This window comes from Glycine soja, chromosome 17 (assembly GCF_004193775.1).
Source record: "Glycine soja cultivar W05 chromosome 17, ASM419377v2, whole genome shotgun sequence".
NCBI classification, from domain to species: domain Eukaryota; kingdom Viridiplantae; phylum Streptophyta; class Magnoliopsida; order Fabales; family Fabaceae; genus Glycine; species Glycine soja.
This window is the reverse complement of record NC_041018.1, coordinates 28,371,659-28,382,764: the sequence shown is the minus strand read 5'-3', so window position 1 is coordinate 28,382,764 and position 11,106 is coordinate 28,371,659. Positions and strand designations below refer to the sequence as shown.

General features: G+C 34.0%; 1 protein-coding gene across 1 annotated transcript; it reads right to left on the bottom strand.

Moving 5' to 3' along the window:
- Positions 1-5,105: 5,105 nt before the first annotated feature.
- On the bottom strand, positions 5,106-7,895 carry LOC114391618 (protein NETWORKED 1D-like). Its single transcript, XM_028352602.1, has 4 exons — positions 7,599-7,895; positions 6,650-7,471; positions 6,350-6,583; positions 5,106-5,111 (listed from the first exon to the last, which is right to left on the bottom strand). Exons 1-4 carry the CDS (start codon positions 7,893-7,895, stop codon positions 5,106-5,108), a joined length of 1,359 nt encoding a protein of 452 aa, XP_028208403.1.
- Positions 7,896-11,106: the final 3,211 nt, after the last annotated feature.

Below are 11,106 nucleotides of genomic sequence, written 5' to 3'. Positions count from 1 at the left end.
TTTCCTATAATTGAACGAATTTATTAAGCCTTGTGTTAACTAGTTGGCAAGTGTACCAAATTGTCACAAGTAGTAAAGTTCTGGGAAGTCCGAGTATCGAATCCACAAGGACTTTGTTTGTACTTAGATTAATGCAAACCCAATTTAAAAGCAAGAGATAAGAATTTAAAATAAAAGATAAAGAAAGATAGAAGATAAGGTAAAGAAAAGATAAGATATTTAAAGATAAAATTAGAAGATAAAAGAAAAGATAAGATATTTAAAGATGAAATTAGAAGATATAAAAAGATAAAAGATTGAAAGATCAAAATAGAAGATAAAATATTTAAATTGAAATATGATAAAGATAAGAATAACTACTTCTAAGAAAACCCAACAGTAAAATAAGGAATAAATCTATATATTAAAATCGCTAAAACCTAACAAGTCTAATCAGCCTAGATATATGGATTCAGGATTTGTCTGTTATCAATACCAGTGAACTAATTATGCCCCATATCTATCCATCTACTTGCCCCTGATGCCTCACGATGACAAGCCTACCTTAATTACCTATCTTCCAAATGCCCTTTGCAAAGACTCAATAACTAAGATGCATTAAGATTACATTCTAGATGTTTGCTAAAGCATGGGCATTGGGGCATTAAGTCATGCTAACCCAATGATTTCTTTCTTTTATTGTTCTATTAAGCGTTAGCCTCTCCTGAGTGGCCTAACCCTTAAAACCGATTCACGCATTCATTCCTTATCCCTAATTAGGCTTTACCCTCTCCCGAGTGGCCTAAAGACTAACAGAAAATAAAGTCCGAGATGCAGAATAATTAAGAAAGAAAGGCAGATAAAAGAACCTGGAAGGAAAACCCTCTAAAAGATAACCCGATAATTTCTTCCTTTTAGTGTTTTATTAAGCGTTACCCTCTCCCGAGTGGCCTAACCCTTAAAATAGATACAAGTATTCATTCCTTACCCCTAATTAGGCTTTACCCTCTTCCGAATGGACTAAACCCTAACAGAAAGCAAGTTCCGAGATACAGGATGTAAAAAGAAAGAAAGGTAAATAAATACAAGAACCTGGAGGGAATTCCTTTTTTTATTGATAACTCTTGAAATGCTCCATACATCATTGGCTTTTTAGGCCTGCCAGGCCCTAGCTAGGGGGTTTAGCCACTCATAGTCATGAGGGTTTTACAATGAGAGGAGGGGTGAAAGAAAGAAAAGGAGTAAATGAAACCCCTAGGAGAAGGGGTTTTGTGGTGGTGTCTGTCCCTTGGACTGGTTCTCTATTTATAGCTGCTGAAGTGGGCTTTGGGCCTTTGTAGGCGTGCTTAGCGCGACACCCCGCGCATAGCGCGTGTACTTCTTGGCCTGCTTAGCCCATGACGCGCGTTGAGCGTGCGTATTGGGCTGGGCCTTCTTCAAATTTTCTTCTTTTCTTCAATTTTTCTGTCCTTTTTGCTTGTTACACCTCCAATTTTTATATCTGCAACCAAAAATTCAATTTAATTAATTTTCTAACTTTTAATCACAAATAACTGCTAAATAATTAATTTCAGGCCAATATTTGACTAATTTTCTACTATCAAAATACAATTATTTAACAGTTATCACCTTGACAGAAACAAGAACTTGGTGACAATGAAGGGAACAATGGATGTGAAGGAGATGGTGATGTACCTAAATCCAAACGACATCATTTTTGGTTGGGTTTTGTTTGTTCAAGCAATCAAATCTGTAGGGATGGTGGATTTTTTGGTTGGGTTGCTGGTGTTTTGGAGGTGTGTGAGGTGGTTGATGGTGACACATATGGTGTGGAGTTAGTGGAGGAGTTGGTCAGGGACTCGTGGGGGTGGTTTGGGCAATTGGAGGGTAGAGTAGAGGTGGTAGAGGGAGAGGATGTTGGTGGCAACCATGGCCATTAGGACAACCATGTTTAGGGTCATGGTGGTGAAGGTGAAAACAAAAAGATTACGCAAATGATATCATTTTTGCTTTTTAAAAATTAAAAAAAAATCCTACATGTAATCTCAATCAGATAAGAATCACACGTGACATACCTGGGTGACAAATTAATGGTCACGTAAGGAGATCTCAAATATTAGGAACTCATCACGAAACAAAAATTTATTAGAAACCAAACACAAAAAATGATATTTATTAGGGACCAAAAATATATTTAAACCTTAATTTTCACTTTACACATTTTTTATTTAAATAAGTTAAATTTGAAAATAAATTTACCATTTAAAAAAATCTATTTTAGTATTAATATATGAAAGTTATATGATCAGTGATGTAAGATACATTGAATTGAGTAAAGAAGTTTATTTTTTATTTATGGAAGTTGATAATATTATTTATTTTTTATGTATGGAAGTTGTTTGATCTACGAACTGGATAATAATTTTTTTATAGGGAAGTTGTTTGATCAATGATGTATGAGCAGTTCCGTGACTGCACAGCCACATGGAAAAGAAGGGAAACCAAACTCCCCAATCAAACGGCTAGACAACTTCCAGGGCATGCTGCCATTGTATGGCAGACCTTGTGCTTCTGAATAAATTTGTTTTTGCTGATAAAATTAAAAAGTAAAAATAATAACCTCTTCCAATAGCATAAGTGATTAAGGACCCTCAAATGATACTTCAATTTCTATCGATGATAAAAAATAAATATGATTGAGTAGTTTCTTTTGAAATAAAAAAAGAGGCTTTAATTTCTATTTTCTCATCTCCGAAACCGTTAATTAATACTACTTACCAAACAGTTTTTTTTCCTCATCCTATCCTGAAAAAACAGTTGTTCAATCAAAACACACTTGTCTCAAGAGTTTTACAAAATACTTTTAAAAGTAAAAGCTCAAAACACAATCAAAACAAGTCCTTACACCTCTCACTTCCTTGAGACATATTATCTGAGGTCCAAAGTATTTGTTACAAGCACTTTTCCTATATTTTTAATTTTAGCGTACATATTTCCTATATATAAATTTTAAAAAAAAATCATCTTAAATGATAACCTTTCTTCTAGGAGTTTTTTTTTTCCAATGAAAATATTTTAAGATATTTTTTATCTCTTGTCTATTTTAGTATGTCCTTTTTATTTTTAAATTGCATTTTAACATTTTTAAAATATTTTAAGATATTTTTTATCTCTTGCATTTTTAAGATATTTTTTATCTCATGTTTCAAGCTTTTTATTTTTAAATTGCATTTTAACATTTTTTCAAATCATCTTATATTGAACTTTAGTTATATTCAAATTTATATATATGTTATGCTTTTCGAATACTATTAGCTTTTACTTTTTGGAAGAAAAAAATCATTTAAAATAATCTTAAAGTCTATTTTAATTACTATACCACTATGAAACACGTGCGACGTAGAAACATACTTTTAACTTGACAATATTTTTTACTTATATTAATTTTGTAATTAAATATAGAGTTGAGAAAAATAGTTTACTTTTTTTTATGATTATCCTTTTAAATTTTCCCCACCTATGATTGTATGCAATTTTGTTTTTCTCTTTTTCTATGACTAAAATTCAAGTGTTTACATTTAAGCCAGGTGTTTCAGGTATGATTTGAAACCATAAGGGCATGAGTTCGATGGTGACATCAAATCAAAAGATGAGAGTGAATTAATAAAAAAAAAAAAAACAATAGTGCATAAAGAAGAGGAAAGAATGAGAAGTTCTTACTCAAATGAAGTGGAAAAATACAATAAAACAATAGGGCAACCAACAATTTGATAATTTTTATTCGCATATCACATTTTAATTTGGATAAACAGAATACATAAATTGATATAATACTTTTAATCTATTTATAAATATGACATAAAATAATATAAAAAATACTAACACTACTAGAAAAATGACTTTTTTGTGATGGCATTTTTGTAAGGAATTTGAGGAACCGCTTTAGAAAGTGGTGCGGTGGCATTTTTGTAATTTTTGTGTAACAAATTGCATTTTACGATGCACTTTCTAAGGCGGTTATTGAAAACCGCCTTAGAATGTTATGTTTTATAAAATTTATGCCGATTTTTAGAAAAAAACCGTCGTAATTCTAAAAATAAAAAAGGGAAAACTGCTTGCTCCTTTGTTTGAACCTCGCGGCTGTTTCTACTAGCTTTCGAGATTGCTTTGAACCCTAGAACTTTGTGCTTGCTCCTTCGTTTGAACCCTCGCTTTCTGCTTGCTCCTTCGTTTGAACCCTCGCTTTCTTTGACATTGACCTCAGCGATTTTACATTGAAGCCCTACCCCTTCTTCCATTGAAGCTCCTTCACCTCTTTGACTTCATTGCTCCAACTTCTCGGCTCGAAGTTTCGTGAAGACAGAGATTGGTTAGTCAGTTACTAACTTTGTTAGGTTTAGCTTATTTTAACCTTGTTTTAGGTTAACTGGTTCGTGTACTGTTGAAGAAAGGTCGCGGGTTCCATGTAATTTCTTTTAATGGTGATGTTTGGTAATTGTCGTTGCAGGGAAGACACGCGCATGTCATCGATGACTTGTTGATGAAGAAGCTGTTGCATTTTTGAGTGGGCTGCAAACGGGTCAGTGGCTATTTCTTATTGAAGCTTTCCTATGGTGTTTTATTAGTAAACTATATTTTGTCATTAGCTAAATTCTCAGCAAGTCCATCTAAGATATAAAAGTTTTTTTAATGGATAGATTATAAACCAAAGCTAAAATTACTGTCCCATACCTGAGCTGCCACTTCAGAATCAATGGGATTCTTTCCTATCCCAATCCAGATTACTACAGCAAAAGCAACCACGATGATGAAAACTAGCAAAGTAACCTGGAAAATCACGAGTCATTATACACAAAGGAAATACATTGTAAAGCAAATTATTAGACAATTGAAAAAATCAAGGTGAAAATGATAGTGTAAAAATCAAAACTACATAAGAAACATTCGTTCCCCATACCAAAATCACAATCTTTTGCCGATTTCCAACACGACCAAACCGAAAAGGAAAGCACTTTCTATGGCTATCTATGCTTGCTAAATTTGATTCATTTGAAGTCTTCTCCAGCAAAGGGTTGTCACAAAAACTTCCTTCATAGTCATCATCATCATATGCTTGATGGCAAAGGTCAACCCTGCAAAAGGAAACCCAAGTGCAATATAGAAACCAATTCATATTTAGCAGTACAAGTGTCTAAAATTTGATGATATAGACAAACATCTGCAAAGCACAGGTACTTTCTCAATATTCATTCAATCAAGCACTGCTTTTTTCATGTAAATGTTAGCAGAAGACTTCTAGGGCTCCCCCCTCCTCCAAAAAAAAAGCACACACCTTGAACCTTTTCTGCAGAAAATTTTCATGTTCTCTTCTCCAATATTTCACTCATTGCCATACCACCCCAATTTTGTTCTTGTCTAGGCAAATTCTTGTTATTTTATCTCCATCACTAACTTTATACAATGTCAGAATTTAGGCAAATAATATAGTCAAGGCCTAAGGTCAAGCTTTATAATTAGTAGTGACCATACCTGAATATAGAGGTCAGTGAAATCTCACAAGTGCATATCTTTGTTCTCATGTGAAACACACTATTTGGTCCTAGCTAGCTTTTCCCTTACCATTTTCTACCTAGCCTTTCAGAGATCACATGTAGTGTTCCCTTCATTTCATTTGGTAGCAATTTGAAAGATATCACTCTTTGAAAATGAGGGTCCTCTGTTTTTTTCACTTTTTGCTAACAATTAGCATACATACACGAGCTACAAACTTAGTCAACTCAACTAAGATTACGCTATGCAAAAGCTGCAATGTGTCTAATGTCTATGCTCGAGCCAAAGCTTCTTATTAGAAACTTTTGTAAGGTTTATAGATACAATACAATTTACAAACGTTTGTATAGAATAAGTTACTTAAAGTACTAACACGTATCCTAATCTGATATCAATACTCCACCAATATGAATATGAGAAGTATCCAAGCCTTTAAAAAAATATGAAAATCTAATATAATTACATGTAAGACTAATAAGCATGAATAATATTAAAAACATAAAAGTATTATCTCTTTATCAATCAAACATAAAATTTGTCCTCTTTAGAGATGATCTCAAGAAAGTAATGAGATTGATACTCCTACTTGTAGACAATATGAAGTGATTGATGATGACAATGATTTCTAAATTTTATTTTATTTTTAGTACTGTTCAAAAAGCGTGTTATTAAGTTTGGAATTGCAACTATATATTTATTATGGTTTATACAATTTTATATATATCATATCAAGATATATATCTTACGCAAAATATATCCTCATTTAGAATTTTGTTTTCCTCACTCACCCTGTGTACTTCATCCTCTAAAGCCTACTTACGATATTCCACATTCCCCAGTATTTCCACTTTACTGTTAAGTTCAAAAGCAAGAGATCTAAGCTATTCCTGAGACTGAGAATGCAACTGCTGAAGAGTTTGGAAAGCAGTTCAGCCTCAATGAATCGCAGTCTCTCCTCTTGTATGCAACCCCAAAGTCTACCCAATTCCTGCTGCTTCTCATTAAGTTCTTCACTTTGAGACCCCACTTTTTGTGCCAAAGATTGTAATTCTGACTGCAGAGTGTGATTTTATGTCTCCAAGAGAAGACATTTTTGTTTTGAACTCTGTAACTTTTCAACCCCATCAACTATCTTGGAATTTAGCCTATGCACGTCCTCTTCAGCACAAGAGAGCTTATACTCCAAACTGGAAATTATCTCCATGCATTGCTGATAGTGGAGAGCAGCATCTTCCTTTTCTTCATTAAGTTTAGTAACTTGTAATTCCAAAGCTTCGATTTCTTTTTCTGCTATATTGGCTTGCTCCTTAATCCTTCTTGCATTCTCCTCAACTTCTTTTATTCTCTCCTCCAGTTTTGATATTGTCTCCAAGCATTGGTTATATTGAACAAGGGTAGCTTCCTTTTCAACTTCTACTCTAGCAAGTTCCTGCTTTAGGGACTCAGACTTAGTTTCAGCTTTAGTAGCTCGTTCATTAAGTTCTCCTGCTTCCTTTTGCAAAGAAGAAATATTTTTCTCCAGATTAGATATTTTCTCCCAGCATTCATGGTACTGAAGAAGACTAGCTTCACTTTCAGCCTGTAATTTGATTTGGGCTTCCTTCAAGGCTTGAACTTCAGCTTCAGCTTTACTTGCTCGCTCATCGAGTTTTCGAGAATTCTCTTGTGCAGTAGACACTTCTAACTCGAGATTAGAAATTTTCTCCAAACTCTGTTGATACTGAAGTAAGCCAGCTTCCTTTTCATCTTCTAATTTGGCAATGGCTTTCTTCAAGGCCAAAATTTCTGTCTCATCTTTTGTCACGCGTTCAGACTCAGACAAAGTGTTGTTGCTTCCACGGTTTTGCTGATTACTCTCCTCCTGCATCTCAAAAAAATTGAGCCCCCTTCTAGCAAACTTTGGAAGATTTTCTTGTTCTCCAGGGATGTAGAGATCATTGAGCTGTTTCAAACCGGTTTTGTTCAATGGAGAATCTGGTTCACCAGTATAACCACCATTTCTTTTGATAGCATGGAAATGAGCAGAAGCATCCTTTTGTGGTTCATCTGGATCAAGAAATGCACCCTACTGGGTGTCGCATTTCTGGAGTATGTGGCTCAGTCTCCGAAGGAGAAACGGCAGGTAAATCATCTCTCAGCATCATAGGAACTTGATTAGGAAATGCTTCAGCCATGGTCTTATGGGCGTGGCAGATCACTCCAGTTGCATGATCATATCTCTCAGCCAATGCCCGATATGCCCTGGAAAACTCTTCAACCATTTTCATAAGCTCTGGGCGTTTTTTATAATACATTTCTACTCTCCTGGCAAAGGAATCTGCATCTTCTTCAATAAGCTTAATCATTTGCTTCACCTTGGCATCCATATTTGTGCAAGAGGGAATATCCTTGTGATAAGTTCAAGCGTTTTTAAAACACAGACAGTACCAAATGGATGATAACAGAAAAATTAAATATTGTCACATCTCTGAGAGAATAAGCAAATAAACGATATAATTGAGAATAAAGGAAGTAGACTTGGCTCAACATACTAGCACATACAAAGCATGTAACATGTCCCTGGAGGAAAGAACTAATATGTTGTGAAACAAAATAAATCACATCTCTCCATGCTTCAACATCTATAGCTAGAAAAAGAAAAATATTTATGAGAAGATATTAACTAACAAAGATGATTTGAAAATATTCATGTAGACACACATTTGCAGTTTCAGGAAAATGCTTCCATAAAAATCCATATATGCCCCCTTAAATTTTGAAATGAAACTGAAAACAAATTTAAACCACATTTTATTATTGTGGCAGACATTACTAAAGATGAAATATACTTTCATTGGCCAATCCTATATTATAAAGCTTCTAGCAGAAAAAACATTTTGGCTACAATTTTAAGGCCTTATAGTCATAATAATCTCAACAAATTCCCTTCCAATTTGATGTCAGAAACATATATTTCCCCCATATATAACAAATCGATAAATGGTGTGTGATTCAATGAAGGTGCCAATTCATGAAAAATAACTGTTAAAAACTAAGTTCCCCTCGGACATGTAACGATGTTCGACGAATCCCGTTACGCTCTCCGTAAGGCCCATTTTCGGCCCAACTCGAAGTCGCAACAAGGTCTTCTACTGCATACTCTTTTCTTCCTTCATTGTCATCACATACTTTCTTTCTCTAACTCATTCTCACTTTCTCTCTCTCTCGGAATTTTCTCCTATGTCCGATTCCTTTTATTAATTGGAGTTTACTTGCTCCTTTTCCTTTTCCTGAAAACATTTCCTCGTCGTATTGATGTCAATATGTGTTGTTTTCTCTCTCTTACTTTTTTTTGTGATAATTTGTATTTTCTCAATTGATTTGATTTTCTCTTTGATCATTGTATTGAGTTGTTGTATACGATTCTCCAATCGCTTATTTGCTTTTCTGATTTTATTTTTTCTGTGATTAATTTTGATTTATTTGTCTCAATTTTTGTTGTTCATTTCTGGATTTCGATACCGTGATCCTTCGGTTATTTGAGCTTTAGGTTCATGTCTTCGATTTCTTCTGATTACATCTAATTATTATTCTTTGTCTTTGTATGAAATGTTTACTTCTGTGCCTTTTTGGTTCGATCCTCAAATGTTATGTGAAAGACTAGAATAGTCTTAGGATGTTGCTGCTCTTTACCATGTTTGTTTGGTGAATAATTCGTTTAGATGTATTAGTTCATGCTTTAGTCTTGCCTTAAATTGGGTGTGTTAATCGAAGTCAGTTTAACTGTGAGATTTTTCCTATTTTTGAATCACTGTGTGCTTTGGGTGATTGTTGCTATTTTTGTGTTTGTTCTCTTTTCTAGTAGCTTCTGAATCGTGTAGGCTGTTATCAATTATCAATATCGTAGGTACTTGTAGATCAGATTTCTAGTTGATTTCCTTTTCTTCTTTTCTTGTCCGGGGTGAAATTACTGAATTATTTGTTGTTTTGTTATGTTACGACCTACCCTTTTCGGAATTACTACCTCGTGATTTGTTGTCTTTTTTTCTCTTCTGTTTTATGTATGGAATATGATATGTGAACCTCAGTTCTTGTTGCTTAAATAATTTGGCCAGAGATTTTTTTCTTTTAAATACAATAACAAGATTTTATTAGAAAGGGCTAGTAGGGAAGTTGATCTTAAGCCGTGTAAAGGAAACAAGAATGCTAAAAAACCAAACCATAAAAGGTCAAATTGTACAATGTGATAGACCTTTATCCTGTTTTATCTTCCCATAATATTTGGAATGGTATAGAATATAAAAGTTTTTCTAACTAGCGGGACAAATCCAACTTTCTCAGAAGATGGATAGAGTCTATACCATGGATATTAAACCACTGAACAGTGTAGGAATGAATGACTGCTAGTCTCTGAGTAGGGAAAAGAAAAAACAAGAAAGTAGAGAGAACCATTGTGTGAGTGATGACTTGGTTTATACATGTGCTGCAAATCATATGTGATTAGTTATGTCAAGTGCTGTCCAAACTCTAAATGATGACTTGACCTTTGTGTGAGTGATGTATAATGGATAAGCAAAGGTGTCTGGCAATTAGAAACATGCCTCTTTCTAGAGATTCAATAAGAATTTGGAAGAACAATTTACGTGAATTGACACTAGAATAATACAAATAGTAGCATGTCTATGATCTTAAGGTTTGGGTTCTTTACCAACAACAACTATTCCTTTTAATCAAACTTGTCTGCTTTTATGTGTGATGTTTGGTCTTCATTCTTTTATGCTTAATAGGAACCAACTTTATTATTTGAGACATGCATTTATCAAACTTTTGTAGTATGTAGAACATCTATTATGTTATCAGCTTTACACACTTTCTTTCCAGTTATATAATTATCAAGTTTATAAAAATGTTAAGGAATTATTTTAAAAATATTTTGAGTCTTTATTTTGCATTGGCTAATCTAATTATCCTACAGGAAAAGGGCCGGCCACTTCCAAAATTTGGTGAATGGGATGTCAATGATCCAACCTCAGCTGAGGGGTTCACAGTGATTTTTAATAAGGCCAGGGATGAGAAAAAGACAGGTGGCAACCCAGATTCACCAGGAAAGACTGCCACTGATCCTCATAGCAAACCTGCAGTAGAGCCTGGCAAAACTCAAACTGTAAGATGTTCTTGATGAATTCTCTCTCTACTTACCTGACAAACACACCACTGTTTTTATTTTTAATCTGAATACAACATATTTTGGTCCATCTGAACAGGAATTTTAACCATGCAAAAATGCTGATTGTGTTGTGACATGCGTGTCACGTCATGTATGCCTGTGTTCTTTGCATGAGTTGAGAAACTATTGGATGTGACATTTTCAGTAACTTGAGAAAATATGGTAGAACAAGAATACTAGCTTTGGCCTACTAAATTCAAGATGTATTAAAACTCTGATTTATAGTTTGTAAATTATAACCTCTGCTGAGTTTTCTTCCCCCTCTTTGTTAAGAATACGAAGCCTTGGCATACTAAATCCATGATGTATTGAAACCATGATTTATAGTTTGTAAATTATAAACTCTTCTGGGTTTTGTTCCCCCTCCTCAT